The sequence below is a fragment of the Bombina bombina genome, chromosome 5 (genome assembly GCF_027579735.1).
Source record: "Bombina bombina isolate aBomBom1 chromosome 5, aBomBom1.pri, whole genome shotgun sequence".
In the NCBI taxonomy this organism is placed as follows: domain Eukaryota; kingdom Metazoa; phylum Chordata; class Amphibia; order Anura; family Bombinatoridae; genus Bombina; species Bombina bombina.
Window position 1 is genome coordinate 543231930 of NC_069503.1, and position 27477 is coordinate 543259406.

Consider the following 27477-nt stretch of genomic DNA (forward strand, 5'->3'; position numbering starts at 1 on the left):
TTTTTCACTCCTGAAAAAAAGGATGTTTCATACTTCAGGTTCCTGTCACGACTTCTATAAAAGGGACCAGTTACAGATAGTGAGGGCTACTAGGGTGAGCCATTAATGGAATGATGACATTTCAAAATATATTTGTCAAAATATTTTTCTTAGTTCCTCTATCACAAAGGTAACTAAGCCCTTTAGTTGCTAAATGTGCTAAGGGAAAAGAGCAGTGTTTTTTAATTGTGAAGCAGGTCAGCCAATGGGGGTGTGGTAGAACATATAAAGTGAGGCACGGGAGCAGTGGCACTATGGAAATCACAAGCAGCAGCTGACTTTGGTGAAACATAGAACGTTTTTTAAGAGCCAACAATAAGACTTGCCATGTCCTGGTGGAATAAGGAAAGGGCGGGATGTAGATGGACGAAAGACACCAAGGTTGAAATCGCTCAGACTGCATTTGTTGTCGATCAGTAAATTGCGTTTAACACAGGAGTAACAAAGTACAAATTGAAAAGTAAATGAAGCACTCTTTTAGTTGAGCAGAATAATCAAGCGGTGTGTGAACCGTTGATCAGATGTTAATACCCCAAGGTAAAACTAAAATAAATCTTACAATTTTAATTCAAGAGAAAAGGGCTGGGGGGACACTGTCATGTAAATTTTGTCAGAGGGGTGGCCCACAGCCTAGAGAGATAAAAGCAACTATTTTTTATCTGGAATACAAAGCTGTTTACGAGTCTTTCAATAAAGAAGCCGAATATTCTGTGAGTATCTACATTTATTTTTCACTTTGTTTGGATGCACTACGCCATTGTGAAATTTCCCTACAGCATTTGGGGACAACATATCTCTATGAGACACCTGGGGGAGACTGTGTGATACAGTGCTCCAGTGAATCTTTTGGGCCCTCTGTGAACCAGCACCTTCTTTCAAACGCACATTTCAGAAACAGTTTTGGGAGAGACTGTTGGGAGGCAGAGGTTCTACCTTCAGAGGGGAGAAATATCTTTATTCACCATATTGTTTCTGTTTTTCTTTCTGCACATTTTAATTTTAAACCTGGTAAAGCTTCAAAATTATACATCAAAGAAACATTTTGGGTTTCATATCCCTTTAAAGGGATATTAAACAGTAGATATATGCTACACATAAGGATATATTCAAAGCAAAACTTAGCCTTAAAATAATATGTAGCTGATTTTTTTTACCATAATTTGTTTAAATATTGATGATGAAAGTGTAAAAGTTTAGTTTCTATAAAGTACTCTAGATTATATAAATTAATGGGTGCTGCCATGTTTGAAATAGTTTTCTAATTATCTCACAAAACCTTTTTTGTATTAGTCGGTTTTATATGTGATCCTAATTGTTTGCAGCAGGACAGTAAGATAAGCTTAAAACTTAGGTTCTATAGAGTAATGGATGCCGCCATGTCTAAACTTCAGTGGAATTTAAACAAATTACAGGATATGGGAACAAAATAAATAATAAATATTGCATAATTAACCATTTTACTTTACAGTTTCATACTGTTTAATATCCCTTTAAGGGCAATATCAACCTGTCTCTCCCTCTTGCCCATATTTATTAGCATAGTAAAGACACTGCTCCAGCATTATCTCTACACAAAGACATCCCAGACCATGCACTTAACTACCAAAAGCCCTGGTCACCCTAAAGCCAGCTTATAGACCCCCAAACCAAGTATAATCTTCTGATTTTTGGGGGAATGTGTTATGGAGATATGTATTACCTATGATACATAATGAGTTCTACAGATGTACAAGTAAATTTACATTCAGTATTTCTTGGAATTGTTCTTACATTGCTTTATTGATTAAAAAATCATAATATACTGCATGCTTTACAGATTGCTTTTATTCTTAAGCATACACAGACAACTAAATCACTGATAGAATACTGCAGTGGAATACTAAGAGCGTAAAATCAAACAAGTTATTTAAACTAATGTTATTTCTACCTAAAGCTATAACTGGCTTTTTTATTTAGATTCTTAGGCTGGAAGGCAACATCGTTTTAAATTCATTAAGCATTTTTATAAATGAATACCGCAGGAAAAAAAAAAATGAAAACATAAACTAAACAAAATCTAATAACAGTTTACAAAAAGCATGAAAATCCAATTTCCATTTAAAGAAATGCACAAAAAACATAATTTGTGCTTACCAGATAAATTCCTTTCCTTCCAGGTAGCGAGAGTCCACGGCTTCATTCCTTACTGTTGGGAAATACAACACCTGGCCACCAGGAGGAGGCAAAGACAACACAGCCTAAGGCTTAAATATCCCTCCCACTTCCTCATTACCCCAGTCATTCTGCTGAGGGAACAAGGAAAAGTAGGAGAAATATTGGGGTATAAATGGTGCCAGAAGAATAAGATAAATAATAGGGGCCCGCCCTTAGACAAGAAAGAATGGGCGTGGGCCATGGACTCTCCCTATCCGGAAGGAAAGGAATTTATCTGTTAAGCATAAATTATGTTTTTCTTCCTAAGATAGGGAGAGTCCACAACTTCATTCCTTACTGTTGGGAAAACTAAACCCAAGCTCCAGGGGACACTGAATGAATAACGGGAGGGAACCAAAAGGAAGAGGTGGACCCTAATTCTGAGGACACCACAGCCTGCAAAACTTTTCTCCCGAAAGATTGTATTAACTCCTTAGTAGCCTGAAGAAAGAACTTCAAGGCGCAAACCACATCCAAATGGTGAAGTAAACGTTCCTTCGATAAAGAAGGATTAGGACAAAAGGAAGGAACCACAATCTCTTGATTGAAGTTGCGATCTGACACAACCTTAGGAAGAAAACCTAATTTGGTATGTAAAACTGCCTTATCTGCATGAAAAATCAGATAAGGTAACTCACATCGAAAAGCAAAGATCTCAGAAACTCTGTACGCAGAGGCAATAGCCATTAAAAAGAGAACCTTGCAAGACAACAATTTAATGTCAACAGAATGCAGAGGCTCAAACGGAGCCTGTTGCAAAACACGAAGAACAAGTTTCAGGCTCCAATGAGGAGCCCCAGATCTAAACACAGGTCTGATCCTAATCAGAGCCTTAACAAAGGACTGCACGTCTGAAAGCTCAGCCAGTCTCTTGTGCAATAAAACCGACAGGGCCAAAATCTGTCCTCTCAGGGAACTAGCAGAAAGGCCCTTCTCCAGTCCTTCCTGGAGAAAAGATAAGATCCTGGCAACCTTAACTCTGTGCCAGGAAAAACTACCCTCTTCACACCAGAATAACTAAGTCCTCCACCCTTTGTAGTAGATACGCACAGTAATTGGTTTACAAGCATGAATAAGAGTATCAATGACACTCTCAGAGAAACCTTTCTTTGCTAAGACTAAAAGTTCAATCTCCACGCAGTCAGCCTCAGAGAATCTAGATTTTGAACAAATGGACCTTGTAACAGCAGGTCTCTGCGACAAGGTAACTTCCACGGAGGAGATGAGGACATCCCCACTAGATCCACGAACCACGTCCTTCGAGGCCACAATGGAGCAATCAGAATTACCGATACCCGCTCCTGCTTGATGCGGGCCACCACTCAAGGAAGAAGTGGTAATGGAGGAAAAAGAAATATTAGTTTGAACGTCCAGGGCACTGCAAGTGCATCTATTAGATTTGCTTGGGGATCCTTCGACCCGTATACCAGGGTAGCTTGGTATTGAGACGGGACGCCATGAGATCTATTTCCGGCGTCCCCCACTTGCTGCATATTCTCTGCAAACACGTAGGGATGGAGAGACCATTTCCCTGGGTGGAAGGATTGCCTGCTGAGTAAATTAGCCTCCCAGTTGTCCACGCCCGGAATGTGGATCGCTGACAGTGAACAACTGTGGGCATTTGCCACTCCAGAATCTGAGATACTTCCTTCATCGCCAAGGAACTTCTCGTTCCCCCTTGATGGTTGATGTAAGCCACTGAGGATATAGTGTCTGATTGGAATCTGATAAACTGGGACGAACCCAGAAGTGGCCAAGCCTTCAAGGCATTGAAGATTACCCGTAGTTCTAAAATTGATCGGGAGGGAGGACTCCTACTGAGTCCACAACCCCTGTGCCTTCCTGGCACCCCAAACAGCTCCCCATCTGGATAGGCTTATGTCCGTAGTCATAATCTCCCAGGATGGTCTTAAGAAGCACGTCCCTCAGATGATCTGGATAGAGCCACTAAGAGAGTGATTCTCTTGACCAGCTGTCTAATACAATCTGTAGAGACAGATCAGAATGATCGCCCTTCCACTGCCTCAGCATGCACAGTTGTGAAAGTCTGAAACCAATCACCTCCATATACTGAGTCACAGAGGGACTCAAGGAGGTCCAGAGGGCAAGACATGCCAAAGTTAGCTTGCAAAGTCTCTGGTCTGTTAGAAATATTCTCATGGATATGGAGTCAATCATAGTACTCAGGAATTCCACCCAGGTACTTGGGATAAGAGAACTCTTTTCCAAGTTTATCTTCCATCCATGTGATCGAAGAAGACTGGGAAGGGACTCTGAGCATTCTTCCGTAAGACGACAAGATGGCGCTTGCCCCAGAATATCATCCAAGTATGGGGCTACTGTAATACCCTGAGTTCTGGCAACAGCAAGAAGAGCCCCCAGAACCTTTGTAAGGATTCTTGGAGCAGTAGCTAGGCCAAACGGAAGGGCCCCCAGAACCTTTGTAAGGATTCTTGGAGCAGTAGCTAGGCAAAATGGAAGGGCAATGAACCAGAAGTTTTTTTACCAGAAATGCAAACCTCAGGAACTGAAAGTTTTTCCTGTGGATTGGAACATGAAGGTAAGCGTCCTTCAGATCTATAGTGGTCATAAACTGGCCTTCCTGAACTAAAGGAAGGATGGACCTTATCGTCTCTGTCTTGAAGGAAGGGACACTGAGAAATTTGTTTAAGCACTTTAGGTCCAGAATTGGGCAGAAAGTTCCCTCCTTCTTTGGGACCACAAAAATGTTTGAATAAAACCACAAACCTTTTTCTTCAATAGGCACCGGGACAACTCCTCCTAAAGAGGATAGGTCCCGAACCAGGTTCGAGAGTAGGAATCTGCCCCTGGGCGCATCGTGACGAAAGGCAAAGAATAACTGGGGTAAAGAGGAAGTTGTAGGGATATTTAAGCCTTTGGCCTGGGAGTCTTTGCCTCCTCCTGGGGGCCATGTGTTGTATTTCCCAACAGTAAGGAATGAAGCTGTGGACTCTCCCTTATCTTAGGAAGGAAAAGGGAAAACAGAATCTTGATGATAAATTAACAGAACCTACAAAAGCATGTTAATTTCTCAGAGCAGAAGTAAAATTGTTTCATGTCACATCATTTAGTTACTAACTTGTGCAAAGGCAACACCAGAGCAGCAATGCACTATTGGAAACTTGCTGGTGATTGGTGGCTATAAAAGTACCTCTTTTCATTGGCTCAGTGAGGGGGAAGGGTGCCTCTCTATACTATGGGAAATTAGTTTTGAAGGGAGAGGGAGGGATGAGTCACTACCCTACAGAAAAAAATATAGTGGTTTGGGTTTCATTGTTAGCGACTGATTTTCAAAACCTTGCTGCCATGGAGAGAAATCCTGCAGATCTTTGGGATTTTTTAGACCTTATATTGTAATGTATAGGTGTCCCTCATTCACAAACGGTTAGAAACACACTTTTAATTAGAAAGGTGTTTAACACTTTTTTAGGGACCTCTCCATGCTGACGAGATATCTTATAATCATCTCACCTGAGCGGCGAGCTTTGTAATCGTTATGTAAACACTCTAGTTTTCACAAGAGGGGGCTGCAAAGTGTATCAAGCATTTGTTTAATTACTTTGTCCCTTTGCATCAGTGGCGTCACTAGGGGGGGGCTGGGGGGGCGGGCCGCACCCGGGTGACACCCACCAGGGGGTGACACCAAAAAAAAAAAAAAAAAAAATTTTTTTTTTTTTTTTATTTTTTTTTAAATTTTATTGAAATTCAAAGAAATACAATGTTGAGATGCATAGATTTTTTTTATTAGAGGGGCTGGCATTTGTGAACATTAGTGGGACTGGGGAAGATGTAGACACACAATTTTTTTGCCCCTTGAGCCAGTGCTGCAATTTCAACAAATAGTTTTCCCGGCTGCTTTTGCTTGTTTGTACTTTGCTTCTCCCCTGCCCAATTTCGCTATGAATGTTGTGGGCATGCCGTGGGGCTTGCAAAGTTGCGCTGCTAGCCTAAACCTGCCTGCCTATCTGTGCTCACTGCTCAGTGACATGTGGAGCAGTGGAGTCACTCACTGCTGTGCTGTCTCTCTAAACGGGAACTGGCAAATCATGAGGGGATGCCTGGCACATGACCGCATGACTGTTTGACACTGTCTTTAAAGTGAAGGAGCCACGTATGATGCCCACCAGACCATTACGGTTACGGTACACTAAGTGCACACTGAACAGGTAGGAGGGCGGGCGGGGGTCTGGGGGTGGGCAGAGTGCAGAGGTGATTGGCCATAAGAAGCGGTAGGCACGCGGCCCGGGGCTGTGCACTGACAGACTTGGAACAGAGTCAGAGAGCAGAATTTTCATAGTTTGCACCTAAAACTTTTCTTTAGTGATTTATTTTTAGAGTGCTCTGTTTATCTTTCATTTGATGCTCTGCTGAGCCAGGGAGCAGCTCTAGGCATGAGCTTTATAATTAATGCAGTGCAGTTTTTTTTGTTTTTTTTTTGGTTTTATTGGACTTATTATTATTTTAAATATTATTTTTTTTTAAACAGTTTTTATTGAGGTACTCAAAATAGGCATACAAACAACATAGGTATATAACAAAATTGGCATACAGTAAGCTTTCTGAAAGTGTTACATAATAGAACATAAACAAAACAACAAAGTTAGTATGCAATGCCTATATGGAAGGGAACCTTCTCTAATCCACACTAGAGGTCCTTCATGGACCAAGCATAAGGGAAATGACTGTAAGTGAGGGAAGGTAAAAGGAAAAAGAGAGACCACTCTTGGATCTCATCATTATGACCTCGGATTTTGTAGGTTATTTTTCTGTAATGCTATTTTTCTTCGGTTTGTGAAAAAAGATAATAATGCTAGGCAATCCAATCTTGCTAGGCTTGGGGGGAAAAGTAATGTCACTAATATTTTGTATTGCAAGATATAGTCATAAAAAGGAATTTAGGGTGCGGTATTGGTTAGAGAAACCGCATAGTTAACCCTCCTGGTATAGGAGGTGCATTGTGGGGGGGGGCGTTAATTTCAGTGTGGTAAACAAAATATATAACCAAAGCACCATAGCCATTCTAAGAGTTTAACGAGCATCTGGGTTATCAAAGGACATATGGGAGTGGGCTAATTGAAAGATGAGTCAGTGGCTTACTCTGCATAAAAAGGCCTAGATGTTTCAGGCATTGAGCCTGGCACCGGTTGAGTAGCTCATTCATAATATTATGAAGAGGGAGACTATTTGAAATAGCCCCAGTGTAGGACCAGCCCCCACTAAGGCTTTTTTCTTACATTCTAGATAACTGTTATATGGGTCATACAAGATTAAATGTCTAACATAGGCAAATAAGTAGATAAAGAGAGAGTCTGCTGTTCCCCTGTACATATTATACAGATACATTACATAATGAACCAATATTTAGGAGGTCCCAGAGTATAACCAGTGGGTGCAGCCAATAAAAAGGATTATACGCCCAGTAGCTGCAGAAACAAAGATGTTCGTTCTACATATACTTTGCACTATATAGGGTATACAATACATAAATATCAATGGGTCACCAGGATATCAAAATATAGCACTACTCTGCGGTGATCCAAGGGACATTGTATCAGCGCCCAAATTGTTGGTAATGTGAAGCCCCAAAAAGTAGACTCAGGTCAAGAATATAAAAGAAAAAATAATTAACAACCAATATCAGTATGGCAGTGGGAAAAATCTATCCATCAGGAGACCAACCAATATTAATTAACTGATGAACTCCACTAGGTAAGCGGAGAGCATTGTTTTATGTAAATAAGAGCTTATATCCTAGTAGTGTACTGGGCAGTTTAACAGGTAGGTGGGCCATTCAGATATGCAGGCAGTCCTCTGTACATTATTTGCTCTGACTGTAGGTCTAGACAGGAACTTGTATCAGTAAACATACTAAAACACAGAGAGCTGGGACTTTCTCAAGTAAAACAGTTGGGCATAACTCCTCAGACATGTATAGGGAGTTTAGGAGATCAATGTCCAGTTACGTAGGTGGGGAAACATGCGGGAAGATATAGTATAAATCTGCCACAGGGCATGGGCCCTATGCCCTGCAGCATCATACACAAAGTTCCATTATTCAGCACAAATGTAGGATCTCTATTATCCAGTGAGGTCGTGCCCAACTCAGTCCAGATTTGACCCGTCTTCCCTATTTCTCAACTATGTTGTATAAATGAAAGGCCAGATGGGAGCAGTTAGAGTCAGGGATAGGGGTTCATAATCTCTACACTTTAAATTGTCGCTTACATTACCTATTGCATTATATTTCAGCAGGGTAGATCATTTGGAGCTAGTGTGCCTGAATCATGGGTACTGCACTTGGTATGTGTATCAAGCCTAAGCCCATGGTAAATGTTATCGATATGTTCTGAGCATTTATATTATTTCCCCATGGAGGCACTGTAACATATAGTAGAAGTGAGTATAAAATTCTAACTGTAAGATCCTGGCAAATATTGAGTCTTGTAAAAGATGTTTTAAAACAAGAAAATAATGTTTAAGCATTCATGAATTGAAAACTATATAAAGCACACAATAGCAAACAGAGATAACATGGAAAACATAGTCACAAAATAAATTGTAGTGATATCCCAAAATGCTGCACCCATTTCTCTTATTGTCAGAAAACAATATTGGGTAGTCTAAATATGCTGGCTGAAAGTCCTGTGTTAACTAATGGTATAGATTGATGTGATAAATATAACAGTTGGGGTATATCAACAAACATCTTTTTGTCTGAGAACTGACATAGAACATTGTTAAAATAGTAAAGTAGTGCTATAGGCTCATTCATATGCAGGATATTGTGATATGGTGAGATACCCTGGCAATAGGGTCACTTCACTCTTATCATGGGTACTACAGGTGTTGTGATGCAACTGCATACAGAGGTTACAACATTTTCCAACTATGATCAAGTACTAAAAGGGTGCTTTAAGTTGTCTAGTAGTAGACAGAGTACATGTCTTCACAGTGTCACTATTTGTGGTTGATTTAGCCCCAAAACAGTATTTTCATCCCAAAAAGATTAACTGTGGTTGGATAAACCATGTAAAATATTATACGGGGTCAGGCTGAGAGTAGTCAACTGTATAATGTATCTCCTGAGAACAATGAAAGGTAGTTTTCTTAACTATTAACAAACATGTAAAACAGCTATAAGCACATTGTAAACAGCAATATTAACTGATAGAGCAGAATTATTCTCAAAACCAGGGCCATCAAATGTTGGCACAGAGTCCAGTGGAGAAAAATGTTTTGTTCAAGATTAGGTGAGTTATATCAAGTGGATCAGCAGTTTAATAAAGGGCAGGTTGAACTCTAAACCAAAATACCTGCATGTGCTTTATCAAAGTCTCCATAGTGGCAAAATACAGCGTTCATAAGAAGTATATCACTATTCCCAACTACTCAGAACCACATAAAGGTAACCAGCTCCTGCTATCTGTACAGTAGTGTTGTGTGGCTGTCCAGAGAGAGCTCAGATCGAGAGATCGTCATATAGGAACAGCATAGACAGCGATCTCAGTTTTGAGCTCCTATTTAAATAGTAGTTAAGACAAGCTGATCTTATATACTTTGAGTCCGTTCAGTACATTATAGTAATGGAAGAGGGTCCAGTCCTTAAACAGAGAAGTACCAGTCCAGCTTTGACACTACGATCAAAATAACAGACAGAATCACTTTACCCCACTCCAGTTTTGGGCTCAGCATCAGTAAGTCTCCCAAGTCTCCAGTCCCAGATAATATTAGTAGAACAGGCTCGGTCACTTAATGGGGCGCAACAGGAATCCATCCGTTGGACAGTGTGCGTGCGCTGGGTTACCTGAATCTGGGGAGGTTGTGCATGCCGGAGGGAAAGTTGATCCGGCAATGACACCATTTTAAGACCCATGTGAGGAGTATTCTGATGGTAATTAGCGTCCTCGCTATGTGCTTTGCTCTTGGTCAGTATTATGGGGTTCAGTAGAGGTTGTGTGTAAATACAGGGATTCCGCTCCCCCTTCTGACTCTCATAAGCATCCGATGCCAGGTAGAAGTCTCCCGGCACTTTAGTGGAGGGTAAATTCCCGCCCTGTAATATATTGTCATCTTGAGTCAGGCTGTGTGATAGCGCATCACCCGGCTTTACTGGGGAGTCCAATGAACTATCTGCAGCAAGCAGGGCAAAAGCGGATTTCAGAGACTCTGAAAAGGTAAGTTGGTATTCTCTGAGGAGATCCCTGATGGCGTCCAGAAGATATAAAGTAGTTCCCATAGCGGCTACAGACACTCGTAAAGTAATAGGTGCAGTGCCCTCAGAAAGGTCTTCTCAGTATCTTACTTTTCTGCGCCTCATGTAGTGGAAAAAATGGCCGCACTCCAAAGGCCTCACTAGGTAGCGCCACCAAATCTTGTGTAAGTGCTTGCCCCACAATGTCCTCCGCATTTCAGAGTTCCCATTTGAAGTTCCTGAACTAGTAGGTGCTTTGTAAGTAAAAAGTAGCCCGAGCTGAGCAGCCAAATGTATATATATTGACAATGAATAGCCGGAGCTAAGGTAATATGCGACCGCTGAGGCTCAGGGCTAACTCCGCCCCCCCCATGCAGTGCAGTTTACATATTTTGTATGTGTGTGTCTGAGTTTTTGTGTGTGTGTGTCTCAGTGTTTTTGTGTGTGTGTTTTTGTGTGTGTGTCTGAGTGTGTTTCCGAGTGTTTGTGTGTGCATCTGAGTATGTTTTAAGTGTGTCTGAGTGTTTGAATGTGTGTTTGCCTGTGTTTTTGTGTGTGTCTGCTTTCTGGGGGGGGGGGTGACACCATAACTTACCGCACCGGGTGACACCAACCCTAGTGACGCCACTGCTTTGCATTTCTCAAAGTTACTGAGCACAACATATCAATCAATGAGTGCCGGCACTTTTTTTTTTTTAAAACAAAAATAAACTGTTTGTATGTATCAGTGTTGGACTGTGTAGAAACGTTTTTTTAGAAATAGCAAACAAGCTATAAAGGCAGGATAACCAATGCTGAAATTTTACTTTATTACTTTTACAAATGTTTCACAAATTTATAACATGAATTAAAATAATAAAATAACAGGCACAGGCAAAAAAATACACTACTTACCTGACAGGTATGCAACTTTTTCTTTTAAAATTGGTAATACTTCCATAGCTTTTAATTCATCATTCTTCCGAAATCCTGTAGAACAAAAAGAAGAAAAAAAAACAAGATGAATAACTGATCTGCAGCAAAATAGGGGAAAATAGACCCTAAAAAGGGACATGCCTGCATGTGTGTGTATGTATGTATAATGTATGTATGTATGTATAATGTGCATATATAAATACATATATGCAGTATCTCACAAAAGTGAGTACCACCCCTTACATTTTTGTAAATATTTTATTATAACTTTTCATGTGACAACACTGAAGAAATTACAGTTTGCAACAATGTAAAGTAGTGAGTGTACAGCCTGTATAACAGTGCAAATTTGCTGTCCCCGCAAAATAACTCAGCACACAGCCATTAATGTCTAAACCGTTGACAACAAAAGTGAGCACACCCCTAAGTGGAAATTGGGCCCAAGGTGTCAATATTTTATGTGGCCACCATTATTTTCCAGCACTGCCTTAACCCTCTTGGGCATGGAGTTCACTAAGGCTTCACAGGTTGCCACTGGAGTATTCTTCCACTCCTCCATGACGACATCACAGAGCTGGTAGATGTTATAGACCTTGCGCTCCCCCACCTTCCGTTTAAGGATGCCCCACAGATGCTCAATAGGGTTTAGGTCTGGAGACTTGCTTGGCCAGTCCATCACCTTTCCTGCAGCTTCTTTAGCAAGGCAGTGGTCGTCTTGGAGGTGTGTTTGGGGTTATCATCATGTTGGAATACTGTCCTGCGGCCCAGTCTCCAAAGGGAGGGGATCATGCTTTGCTTCAATATGTCACAGTACATGTTGGCATTCATGGTTCCCTCAATGAACTGTAGCTCCCCAGTGCCGGCAGCACTCATGCAGGCCCAGACCATGACACTCCCACCACTATACTTGACTGTAGGCAAGACACACTTGTCTTTGTACTCCTCACATGGTTGCCGCCACACACGCTTGACACCATCTGAACCAGATAAGTTTATCTTGGTCTCATCGGACCAAGCACTGAAAGGCTGACCCCCCCCGCCCCTTCAACCTCTGTACCAATGCTGGCAGCACTCATACGTCTATTTCCCAAAGACAACCTCTGGATATGAAACTGAGCATGTGCACTTAACTTCTTTGGTCGACCATGGCGAGGCCTGTTCAGAGTGGAACCTGTCCTGTAAAACCGCTGTATGGTTTTGCCCACTGTGCTACAGCTCAGTTTCAGGGTCTTGGCAATCTTCTTATAGCCTAGGCCATCTTTATGTAGAGCAACAATAATTTTTTTTCAGATCCTCAGAGAGTTCTTTGCCATGAGGTGCCATGTTGAACTTCCAGTGACCAGTATGAGATAGTGTAAGAGCGATAACACCAAGTTTAACACACCTGCTCCCCATTCACACCTGAGACCTTGTAACACTAACGAGTCACATGACACCTGGGAGGGAAAATGGCTAACTGGGTCCAATTTGGACATTTCAACTTAGGAGTGTACTCACTTTTGTTGCCAACAGTTTAGACATTAATGGCTGTGTGTTGAGTTATTTTGTGGGGACAGCAAATTTACACTGTCATACAGGCTGTACACTCACTACTTTACACATACTTTTGTGAGATACTGTATATGTATATATATATATATATATATATATATATATATATATATATCCCAAAACATCACAAGGGATTAAAAAGATTACCCCAATTTAAATCCGGAGAGTGCCTGCCTTCCTTTGGTGTGTGTGTATATATAGGCGGGATCAGATTGATATACTACAGGAAAGTTTTACTCTGTGAAAAGCATTACTGGGCTAAAAAGTTGCACCCAGGTGGTAAATCGCCATAGAACAGGCTAACAATGGTATTGAGCCAGTTGTTGGTTCCTGTGAGTGCACTTCTCTCTGTATGTATTTAGTCTCCCTATGGGAAAAAGGGGCAACCAGACGTGAACTCCTTGCTCAGTGTAGAGGAATATGGCTACACCTCACTGACGAGGCCCAATGAAGGCCGAAACGATTGTCTTGGATTGCTGTGTTCCTTGTTTAGAGAGGAATTGCCTGGTATTTCAGTGCTGAACTGACCATAATAGGCGGGATCAGACCGATATACTACAGGAAAGTTCTACTCTGTGAAAAGCATTACTGGGTTAACAGAAGTTGCACCCAGGTGGATAGAACAAGGCTAACAATGGTATTGAGCCAGTTGTTCATTTCTGTGAGTGCATTTCTCTCTGTATGTATGTATGTATGTTGTATGTATCATAAATACATACAGAGAGAAGTGCACTCACAGAAATTAACAACTGGCTCAATACCATTGTATGTATTTATGTACATGGAACCTGGAGTTTTAAAACAGTTTGAAGCTGCCATTGTTCAATATTTCTAGTAATACAAGGGAGTTTTTTTTTTATAAGTATTTAATTATACAAGGAGGTTTATTTTATTGGTGATATGTACTATTTGTTAAACATCTCTACTTACATACAACTGTATCTAACAAGCAGGTATATATGAGTCACAGAATTGGAAAGTACTTAACTTTAGTGTCAAGAATAAATTACTGTAATAAGGGGGTTTATATTCACATTGCTTGTAATACAGTAAAAAAAACATATAACCAGAACAGAACTGAAAGTCAAAATTTCCATGGGTCAGGTTATCAAATTTATATAACTGTCTTGGTATCCTTTGTAGAAAAGCATACTCAGGTAGGCTTAAGAACGGCAATTCACTACTGGGAGCTAGTTGGCGATTGGTTAACACAGTGTAATATTTTTCAATTTTATTACATTTTCTGTTATTAATAAATGTTACTTAAAGGGACATGAAACCCTTTTTTTTTTCTTTTATAGTTAAGAAAGAGCATGCAATTTTAAATAACTTTCCAATTTACTTCTAATTTTTTTTTCATTTTCTTGATATCCTTTGTTGAAAAGCATATCTAAATATTTTTAGTAGTTGCTGATTGGTGGCTGCACATAGATGTCTCGTGTATTGGCTCACCAATGTGCACTGATATTTCTTTAACAAAGGATATCTAAAGAATGAAGCAAATTCGATAATACAAGTAAATTGAAATGTTGTTTGAAACCGTATTCTCTATCTAGATCATGAAAGAAAAATTTTGGGTTTCATGTTCCTTTAAAGCTACAAAGTACAATTCACTGCATGGTTTAACAAACTGATTTAATAATAATTTGTACAATAACCATTGAGAAAAAAAATAACATTAGCTAACTCAAGCTAAATATTGGTTTAAAATCAGCCAGGTGGTGTGCCCATTAAATAGCTCACACTGAAACATATGCACCTTTGCACTGGTTCACACAATACATTATTTGCTTTTTTTAAATTGTTTCCCTTTAAAGGCGCAGATTAACTATAAAGCATCGCTTTTAACTACTCGAGAATAAACCAAAATGTACATAATTTAAAAAAAAATTATATGTACATTTTTATTTACTGTAAAGGGACATGAAACCCAAATTATTTCTGTCATGATTCAAATAGACTATATGATTTTAAACAACTTTCTTATATACTTCTCTTATCTAATATGGCTTGTTCTCTAGATATCCTTTATTGAAAAGGATACCTAGGTACGCTCAGGTGCTACTGATTGGTGGCTGCACATACCATGTGATATTGGCTTACACAATCCATTCTAGCTAGCTCCCAGTCGTGCATTGCTGCTTCTTAAAGGATACCAAGATAATGAAGTAACTTAGATAATATAAGTAACTTAGAAAGTTGTTTGAAATTGTATTGTCTATCTGAATCATGAAAGGAAAAAGTTTGGGTTTTTTGTCCTTTTAAAGAAGCAATACTTCCAAAGCAGTTTTAGTCCACATGTGCAAACTCTCAAAGAAAAATTAAATAAATAATGCCTGTTGCCAAGGGAATAAGAGGGGCAATTAAGTACATGCCCAGTAGGTCTGCACTCTACACTGCAAGAATGAACTGCATTGCAAAAATCTAGTCTTATAAATATATTATTCTTATTCATTTGAAATTTACTATAATGCTTCTTTAAGATGCAGAAAGGTAATTGCTCTAATGTAGAAATATGTGCAAATGTAATCAGTATGTCACATTTTGTCATTCCATCATTTTTCACTGGTTTACTAAATTTTATCTAACAGAGAAAGCAAACACACCCAATAATCAGTCTTAACCCTTAATGTGGGATTATTGTTAAATGATGAGGTTAATTTTATCTGTTACATATCCACTTAATAAAATCCTTCCCAGAGGAAACCGTAACATTCATACTGAAATTCATTTTGAGCAAAATAGAGACAGCAATCACAAGGACAATGAATGCTAAATGATGTGAAGATTGTCATTCTATAGATTTACTGTAGTGCCTCAAAAGCAATATTGCAGTCTTCCACATAAAAGACTTTGTAGAGAGTGGTAGGTCCCTGGGTAATTTTTTGTTGTTGTCATGGTTACTGGTCAACAAACCCTTGATGAATGCATGTAGGCACATGGATTTCATTTCTAAATCCTTTTTACACTATACAACACGTTTTAACAGCCAGCAAATGAATAATTACTGTAATGTACAAATTCTGTTTAGGAAGTGTTCATTTTTTCCCCCTTCAAGATATTGGTGACCTCATGCAAGCTCAGACATACCATAAGGTACAGTTAACTAAAAACATTCTCCTAACTAGACTACTTTCTTAAAGTAAGGTGACCAGATTTTTAAAATGAAATCTGGGGACATTTTTTTTTATTGACAAATGGTAAAAAACTATTTTATTAGCATATTTTCCTCAAATTATATATGCAGTGTATTTGGTAAGGGTGTATGGAGTGATTGTATGATATATACACGTTATTTCTCACATTTTCTCACACATACACACATGCACACAAACAAAAGCATACATTTACACACATGCACATACACACACACACACACACACACAAGCAAGCATACATTTACACACATGCACACACACACACACAAGCAAGCATACATTTACACACATGCACACACACACACACAAGCAAGCATACATTTACACACATGCACACACACACACACACAAGCAAGCATACATTTACACACATGCACACACACACACAAGCAAGCATACATTTACACACATGCACACACACACACAAGCAAGCATACATTTACACACATGCACATACACACACACACAAGCAAGCATACATTTACACACATGCACACACACACACACAAGCAAGCATACATTTACACACATGCACATACACACACACACAAGCAAGCATACATTTACACACATACACACACACAAGCAAGCATAAATTTACACACATGCACATACACACACACACAAGCAAGCATACATGTACACACATACACACACACACACACAAGCAAGCATACATATACATTTACACACATACACACACACACACAAGCAAGCATACATTTACACACATGCACACACACACACACAAGCAAGCATACATTTACACATATGCACATACACACACACACACAAGCATACATTTACACACACACAAGCATACATTTACACACATACAAGCATACATTTACACACATACAAGCATACATTTACACACATACAAGCATACATTTACACACATACACACACAAGCATACATTTACACACATACAAGCATACATTTACACACATACACACACAAGCATACATTTACACACATGCACAAACACAAGCATAAATTAACATACATGCACATACACACACACAAGCATACATTTACACACATGCACACACAAGCATACATTTACACACATGCACACACACACACAAGCAAGCATACATTTACACACATGCACACACACACACAAGCAAGCATACATTTACACACATGCACATACACACAAGCATACATTTACACACATGCACATACACACAAGCATACATTTACACACATGCACATACACACAAGCATACATTTACACACATGCACATACACACAAGCATACATTTACACACATGAACATACACACAAGCATACATTTACACACATGCACACACACACAAGCATACATTTACACACATGCACACACACACACACAAGCATACATTTACACATATGCACATACACACACACACACACACAAGCATACATTTACACACATACAAGCATACATTTACACACATACAAGCATACATTTACACACATACACACACAAGCATACATTTACACACACACAAGCATACATTTACACACATGCACACACAAGCATACATTTACACACATGCACATACACACACACAAGCATACATATATACACATACACAAGCATACACACACACAAGCATACATATGTACGCTTAAAGGTGCCATATACTGAAACTCCGCCTCTCATTTTCTGGGGGCTGCCATCTTGGACCTCAGGTATTCTCACAGCCTATGGCATAAGCTGTGCAAACTCAGTAATATCCAATCAGTAATATTGCCTACGTTTTACAGCTGTATAAAGTGTTTCAGGTTAGCGTGCATGATACAAAGCAGGAGTTGTACATTTTGCAGCTGCTGTATTGCTCTATATTATTGTTGGGGGGTTTGTTTTGTTTTTATATATTTTGTGCAACTTTAAAACTGTGTAACAAATGCAAAAATGTAAAGCTCACATTATGTATCATGCACACTAACCTGAAGCATATTATACAGCTGTAAAAAAAAAAAAGGAGGACAATATCAAAGATCTGTGAGTGTGCACAGCTTCTGTCACAGACTGTGAGAATATTTGATCTCCAAGATGGCAGCTCCCAGTACAAAGAGGCAGAGCTTCAGTACCTGGCACCTTTAAGTTATTAATACAAGAGAATTAATTTGTAAAGAGCTGCAGGAACAGGATGAAATGCAACATAGTGAGTATAAAATATTCTTTTGTAGCTGTGCTCATAGGGTTGCCACCTCAGCCATGTTTTCCTGGACACTTATGAGTTACACATGCTGCAGGGTGTGCAGGTAGAAACATGAATTTTAACTCTATAGTTAAATAGTGACTCTGAACAGCACTATTCATATTCCTCCCTGCACACCCTGCAGCAGGTATAACTTCTTAACTCCAGGCCGAGGTGACAACCCTATGTGCACAGCAGTTTAATGCCCCTTTAAATACCACAAGGCATAGTCATGTTGCCATGATTCTGACAGGGCCTTATGGATCACAATTAACTGTACAGTTTCCATAAAAAGAATACACATTTCTACTTAATTGAATTGATCACACAATTCCAAACAGAATCTCCTCAACTCAAGAGTTTAAAGGGACTGTTAAATTGTTATTAAAAGACTTGTTATACCAGCTCCAGTGTTTAAAACGTATGGGGAAATTGCTGCATTAGGTTTATTTTTCTACATGAAATAGATGTTTTTGAAACCACAACCTAATTAATGGCATGCAGGAAGATCAGACATCATTATCGTATCTCTCTATATACACAAAGTCTTCCTGACCTTATCACTCATTGTGTAAAGCTCCCCGCTAAGGCAAGATTATCTAAGAAGTCTCATTGGTACAGCAAGGCCTTTAAAAAAGATATTTTCAAAACAAATCTTGAAAAATGTTTATGTTGCTATGTTTTCTCAAGCCCTTTTCTCCACTTTGACTCCAGGTTAGGTGATGAATTTAAATCTTCCCGGTCTCTTCCGACCGAGGAGATCGATAGCTCCTACCCGCATGTGATTGGCTGTGCGTGGGCAGGGGGCGGGGTTGCACACAAACACAAATGAAAGATTGTGTGCAATGTTAAATGAAGGCAGCGTAATCCTGCCAGCCAGAGGAGAGGTAGGGTAGACAGGGCAGACTATGTCTGCCATGGATTGATAAATTGAGCTCTTAGTGATTGTTATGTGAAACAGAGACTCGTACATTATAATACAAGGTCTAAAAAAAATCCTAAAGATTTTGTGTGATTTCTTTTACAAGAATTTGCACGCAAGTTTAAACAACTTTCCAATTTACTTCCATTATCAATTTTGTTTCATTCTCTTGGTATCGTTTATTGAAGGAGCAGTACACTACTGAGAGCTAGTTGAACCCACTGGTAAGTCAATAACAGGCATATATGTGCAGCCACCAATCAGCAGCTAGCTCCCAGTTTATCAGAATACCTTGGAATGTTTTTCCATCAAAGATACCAGAAGAACAAATTAGCTAATAAAAATTAATTGAAAAGTTGTTTGAAATTGCATGAATGAAAACAATTGGGTTTTATGACCCTGCTCTATAATTAAAATACAGTTTTGAAACCTCTGCATCTATAAATGAAAGATCATGTCTATTAAAAACATTGCCACAGGATTTCCTGCTAAACACACATAAAAAGCTAACACAATTTAGAGCAAATTAAAGGCACACTGAACCCAAATTTTTTCTTTCATGATTCAGATAGAGCATGCAATTTTAAGCAACTTTCTAATTTACTCCTATTATCAATTTTTATTTGTTCTTTTGCTATCTTTATTTGAAAAAGAAGGCATCTAAGCTTTTTTTTTGTTCAGACCTCTGGACAGCACTTTTTTATTGGTGGATGAATTTATCCACCAATCAGCAAGGTCAACCCAGGTTGTTCACCAAAAATGGGCCGGCATCTAAACTTAAATTCTTGCATTTCAAATAGATACCAGGAGAATTAAGAAAATTTGATAACTTGCTTAAAATTTCATCTTCTATCTGAACACCAAAAGAAAAAATTTGGGTTCAGTGTCCCTTTAAATTATATGCCCTTTATATTGTAACACACACAATTTTAAAGGGACATTGTCATTTTCCACGCAAGTTTTCTTCCTAATAATTTTATACCAGCAGCAGTATATTAAATGTACTGAAAATGTATTCTTATAATCACAATAGCTGGTTTTGGACACTGAAAACCGCACCCCATAATACTTTTCAGTATCAAAGTATTGTTTTTTTGTATAGAGAGAGAAAGAGAGAAGATAAGCAAGTCTAACCTTCATGTGGGCTCAGTTCATTTGAATGGGCTTCTTCTTGCAAAAATTGGGTGATGGTTTTAATAAGCAAAACCAACCATATTAATGTAATACTCTGCAGCTTGTACAAGTTACTAGAAACATGGATAATATTTGGTTACATCAAAACATCAAAACATGAACAACAAAATTATCATAAGATGACTCTTGATACTGCTTGACAAGAGTTTAGACTACAAACTGTATTTATAATAATTTATATGAAGATTTTATGATAAATAGTATGCTGGAGTCTAACAGAACCCCCCCCAAAAAAAAAAAATGTGACTAGAATAATTCTCTATAATCACCCACACCTTTCCTGGAACACTTTTGCAATTATTCACTCCTATCAATTACATTTTTAATTGGTTTGAAAAGCGTGTAACAATTGTATGTACATAAATAACTGCAGCAATTTCTCTGCACATCAGAACAAATCACTGAGCCAGCAGCCGTTTATATGGGATGATGTCATCCTTTCATAACCAGGTCAATCTGCAATACAACGAGGAGCCTCTCTCTTACTGCGGCTGCTTGCCGTATTTAGCTGGAAAAGCTCTAGATGGCGCTGTGTAGGAAATCCCTGTAACAGCCAAAAACAAGCTCCCCAATCAAAAACACGTTTAACTCTATCAATGCAACACACATACACACAGGCAGCTTGGGCTTGGTGAGGGAAATGAAAACAGGCATCTTTATTTAAGAAAAGATAAATTATATATATATATATATATATATATATATATATATATATATATATATATATATATATATATATATATATATAGATAGATAGATATAGATATATATATAGATAGATGATAGAATAATAATACACATAAGCTTCTGACAGTATTACAACTTTGCTGACTTACATTACATTAAACATTAAATGTGATAGTCCAAAAAAATATGGGTGTACAATGTCCCTTTAAAAGGACCACTCAATGCAGTAGAATTTCATAATTAATAAGTTCATAATAAATACAAGGCAATAACACCTACTCTGAATTTCAGATAAGCAGTAGATTTTTTTTCTGACAAATGTATTTTTTTCTCCCATTTTCCGGCTCCTTGTATCATGTGACAGACAGCCAATCACAGACTAGTATACATTTACCCTGTGAGCTTGTGCCCATGCTCAGTAGGAATTGGTGCCTCAAAAAATGTGCATATAAAAAAATTTGATAATAGAATTAAATTGGAAAGTGTCTTAAAACAGCATGTTCTTTCTGAATCATAAAAGTTTATTTTGACTTTTGTGTCCCTTTAAGAATTTTCATCTAAAGTACACTTTCCCCAAAAATGAAAAAGGTTTTATCAAAATGACAGTCATTTTATTTCTTTTTTTACTTTCCACATCTGTATGATGTCATTTATTAAATCCCATCTTTATTCCTAGTGTTACAAAAAAGTAGTAAATGAGGATTGAGTTCAAATATGTTGAGAAATCAGTGGCTGTTTCCCAATGTTACCAATCATTTTCCTCGGTTTAATTTTGGCAAAGCTTCTTGGCAGATAAGTGAAATTCTTCAGGTTATTTAGGGTGTTATTTTTCCTGCTAGATTGGTTAGTTTCTTTTACTTACATTTACAGAGTAGAGACCCAAGCAAATATGTCATCTAAAAACAGACAGCAGGAGGTATCAGCAGGAGTAAGCACAGCTGAATGACAAATCCTCACATTCCTACCAACGATGGCAAGTTAAAGGGACATAAAACCCCACATTCCTACCAACGATGACAAGTTAAAGGGACATAAAACCCCACATTCCTACCAACGATGACAAGTTAAAGGGATATAAAACCTCACATTCCTACCAACGATGACAAGTTAAAGGGATATAAAACCTCACATTCCTACCAACGATGACAAGTTAAAGGGACATAAAACCCCACATTCCTACCAACGATGACAAGTTAAAGGGACATAAAACCCCACATTTTACTTTCATGATTCAGATAGAGCATACAATTTTAAACAGCTGCTTCTTTTATCAAATGTTCTTTGTTTTCTTGTTATCATTTGTTGAAAAGCAGAAAGGTAAGTTCAGAAGCGTGCATGTGTGTGCAGCACTATATAGCAGCAGTTTTGCAACAATGTTATACATTAGCAGGAGCACAAGATGGCAGCACTATTGTGCACACTACCTATCTAAATATCTATTCAACAAAGAATAACATGAGAACAAAGCACATTTGATAATAAAAGTAAATTGTAAACTTTTTTTTAATCATATTCTCTATCTGAATCACGAAAGAAAAGAAAAAATTGGGTTTCATGTCCCATTCAAGAGGAAGGGATGTAGTTGCAGAAGTTGATGGATATCTGCTGTCTAGGCCTAACAACACATAGTGATTTGCTTTTCCAGATAATCATATTAGACACACTTATTTGTCTAATAGTTGAAACATATGAACCTAAAATGTCTTATTCTGCATATAATTGTATACACTAATAAATCAGAAGTGTCCAGACTGCTGTGAACTAGTTTTAAATATAGGAAAAAGTCTAACTTCGTACTGAATAGACAACTTACTTTTTTTAACCCCTTGTTTGATATTGCTCTGCAGCTCTGAGTTCTAACGGGTTAAAACGCTATATATGGACAACAAAGGCTACAGCACACAAACACACACACACAAATACATATATACACATATATATATACATACACACACACACACACACATATATATATATATATATATATATATACATACACACACACACATATATATATACACACACACATAAATACATATATACACATATACATATATATATATATATATATATATATATATATATACACACACACACACACATACATATATACACACATAAATACATATATTAAAAACAATCTCAACCTTATATCTGATCACCAACAATAAATTGGGTTAATTGTAAATACATTACACTAGGTTCTAAATAAATTCACTCTAAATATATATTTTGTCTGTGCAAGACATCTTGTTTCTATAGCAGACAAAAATAAGGTGTATAAATAAACTGTCTACTAACATTTACCTTACTGTTAATATAAACTGATACATTTAATCAAGTAATACTTGGTTTAAAAATATGTTTCAAAAAAAGAAACAAAATGAAATAAATACACAAACAAATAATTGAGATTAATATTTTTTATAAAAGACCTGGACCATCACTGGTTATTGATTTACTGATTTGTGTTTGCAAGCATAAATTATTTTTAAAGGGAAACAAAACCCAAAATATTTATTGCATTAATCAGATAGAGCATGCAATTTTTAAGCAATCTTCCAAATGACTTCTATTTCAATTTTTTATTTTTCTTGATATTCTTTGTTGAAAAGCATACCTAGGTAGGCTAAGGAGAAGCAAAGCACGACTGGGAGCTAGCTGCCGATTGGTGGCTGCACATATATGCCTCTTGTGATTGCCTCATCTGATGTGTTTAGCTAGCTCCCAGTAGTGCACAGCTGCTCATTAAACAAAGGATACTAAGAAAATCAAGCAAACTTTGGTGATAGAAGTAAATTGGAAATGTGTTTAAAATTGTATGTTCTGAAGTATGAAAGCAAAAGTGTGAGTTACATGTGCCTTTAAAGGGACAGTCTACGCCAAGATGTTTGTTTAAAAAGATAGATAATACCTTTATTACCCATTTCCCAGATTTGCATAACCAACACGGTTATATTAATACACTTTTTACTTCTGTGATTACCTTATAGCTAAGCCTCTGCAGACTGCCGCCTTATTTAATTTCTTTTGACAGACTTGCATTTTAGCCAATCAGTGCTGATTCATGAATAACTCTATGGGAGAGAGCAATGTCTTGCTGTGAATGGTGGCCTGCAAGTGCTTAGAAACATACAGAAACTTAGAGGTTTAAAGGTCATAAAGTATATTCATTTATCAATGTTGGTTGTGCAAAGCTGGAGAATGGGTAATAAAGGTGTCATCTATCTTTAAACAATAAAAAATTGGAGTAGACTGTCCTTTCAAATCTTCAAGGTAGGAAGATTCTAGAAAGGCCTACGATTTGTTATCTGGCAAAACAATAAAACATTTAATCCGTATCTTTATTTTTTATTTTTTTACAATGAAACGAGATTTATCAAGCTATGACTTCTAAAGGAAATATTTAACAGACAGTGCACATATTCTAGAATTATAGTTCTCATGTATATACAGTAGAGGGCGCACATCAAAATTTATAATAGAATGAATCACATATTGTGATATCTGATTTGTGTTAGCACCAGCACATTTGTATGGTTCTGATGCATAAGCTTACAGCCATGTGTTTTGTTTTTTTTCTGTCCCATTGTATTCTTATCTCATTGCTAAATAAAAAAAAAAATGCAGCCTATGCCTCACTGAAAATTTGCTGGAACGTTCTCCAACACAAACTAGCCAACAAAAACAACATCTCACAGCTATAGAGAGACTATTCAAACTGAGAAGACAGATTTGTTTTCTTAGCAGCATAGCAGACAGCAAATAAACACAGACATTGCAAAAGGTAACAGTATTCTAAACTATAGTAAAGTCTCAAGGTTATTGAAGCAGTCATTTTACAAAGCAGGTACAGTGAAAGTACTTGCTGCTAGCAAGACGAGAGAAATAGACAGACAGACATAGAGATTATATAGATCAGGGCTTGACAAACCCAGGAGCTAGGGAGCCACTGACACCTAGAATTTTACCCCTGGCTTCTAACTTTTTGGGTTATTCTCCAAATATCTATATTCAAATACCACTGTCTGGCTCCTTAATATTCTTAATGGCTCCTACATTTGCTAACAGATTTGTCGACCCCTGATATAGATAATAGAGATAGAGATAATAGAGAGATAGATAGATAGATTTTTGGTTTGCAAACTGGAATATAATATAACTTCTAAAAGGTATAGTAGGGTTACTAATGAAATATACATAGGTGCATTTCAATTTTAAATAGTAGCATTTTTGCAATGTACTTCCATTTAAAAAAAAAAAAAAAAAAGCTTCAATGACACAATGCACACCACTGGTAGCTGTCTGCGCAGACATGATGGGTGAATTTTTTAATGTTGACCCTCTAGTCACATGTAGCATATGTGTGTATGCCGCTGAAACATTAACAACTTTTATTAGAAGCATTTTTGCTAATTGAAGTATATTGCATGGAAGTAACATGTTTCTATTTAAAATTGAAAATGCAACTATAAAATATTGACCTGTCTAACCTTTTCAAGGGAAACCGAGTTCCAAGCCCCTTTATTTCATTGGTTTTCAAACCTGTCCTCACGCCTCCCTAACAGGCCAGATTTTGAGGATATCTGAACTGCAGGAGCACAGGTGAAATAATCAGCTGATAGGTAAACATGGTTATTTTACCCGCTCTCACCCAGGGTAATCCTTAAAATCTGGCCTTTTAAGGAGGCATGAGGACAGGTTTGAAAACCAGTGCTTCAACTAAAACTACATTGCTGTTGTAAAGTATCTTATATTATAGAGCAAAAATTGCACAATTTAAAAGTGCCAGTGCCATACTGTTGTAGTTGTCAGGATGAAAAGCCTGTTCTGTATTTTTGTAGAAAAAAAATAAAAAAAAAGACTGAAAACATTTGATCATTGCTGCTAGAGGGAAGAAAATCTGTTTAAGCTTAAAGGGACATTAAACACTAAGTAAATGCTAGATAGAATGATGCATTCAATGAAAAGATTAGTCTGATAATAACATCTATATGTATTTTTTAACGTTTAATTGGCTGGTTAAATATTGACAAAATAAGTGTAACGTTTTAGTGTCTATAAAAGCTCACAATTTCAGATTGGAATTACAGGAAAAGGGGACAAATAAATAAATGAATAAATAAAAGTATATTGCAGACTTTTTTTTTATATATACCATTTATCATATTAATATATAATCTCAAAGTGTTTAATGTCCCTTTAACCTGAAACCAACATAGCTGTACCAGTCGTGTAGCACTGTTAATACCTATTTGTCTGACCACAAACACTAATACCCAACAGTTGAGGATTAGGAGGAAATGCACAACTGATATAGCTATATTTAAAGGACCCTCAACTCTGTAATATAGTTACTTCCTCAGCTCATTTATAAGGAGTCCTAAATGGTTACAACATGGGAGATTATACAAAATCAGGCTTTAAACCTAGGATACATTTTCTACAACATGGTGACGTCTAATAAAATGAAAACTTTGCCTTAGATATAAGTGTGTGTGTGTGTGTGTGTGTGTATATACAGACACATACACACACACCAATATTTAGTATTTAAAGGGACAGGAAAGCCCAAAATGTTATTTTGTGATTTGGATAGAACATACAATTTTAATTAACTTTCCAATTTACTTCTATTACCATATTTACTTGATTCTCTTGTTATCCTTTGATGAAGAAACATTGGCAGCTAGCTGAACACATCTAGTTAGCCAATCACAAAAGACAAAAGGTATGCAGGCACCAATCAGCACTAGTGTAGGATATGTGCGTATTCATTTTCAACAAGGGCTACTAAAAGAAAAAAGCACATTTGAAAATAGAAGTGAATTGAAAAGTGTCTTAAAATGGCATACTCTATCTGAATCATGCAAGTTTGATTTTGAATTTCCTATCCCTTTAAAGGGATATTAAACACAAAATAAATTTTATAAGCATAGTATTGAGATTATTCCCCTGCTCTCTTTAGTAATGGGTACTGCCATGTTGAAATCTAGATTTCATTGCATTGCTGCACACCATTGCTGACAAATGTATACATATGCAGCAACTCTCCTTCAGATACCTGCAGTGTCACCTAGGTTCCAAAATGGCAGCCCCCATAATTAGAGGGAGGTGCATGAAATGTATTTAATGTTTAGTATCCCTGTAAACAATAGAATTGAAACAATGTTTTCATATCATTCTCAGACAAATGATTACATCACTATATCTAGTATTTATTTATTAACTTCCTTTTAAAGTTCATTCTAAACAGCTTTTGCCTCACAACAACAAAAAACTGCCCTTTCATTAGAATTATAGAATTTTTTTTAACATTGTTTCACTTTAAATTAGTCTTTATGTAATTTTAAAAATGGACTTGTTTCACTTGCATTTCTTTAATTTCTTTTGTTCTGGTCAGTGACTCAGAA

General features: G+C 37.5%; 1 protein-coding gene across 6 annotated transcripts in view; it reads right to left on the reverse strand.

Annotated features, from left to right (window-relative positions):
* LOC128660571 (triple functional domain protein) overlaps window positions 1–27477 on the reverse strand; it is a 763036-nt gene that overhangs the window by 486627 nt on the left and 248932 nt on the right. For all 6 annotated transcript variants that reach the window (XM_053714497.1, XM_053714496.1, XM_053714493.1 and 3 more), the window contains exon 2: window positions 11339–11413. In XM_053714497.1, the coding sequence (XP_053570472.1) occupies window positions 11339–11413 (75 nt within the window). The remainder of the gene's footprint in view (window positions 1–11338; window positions 11414–27477) is intronic.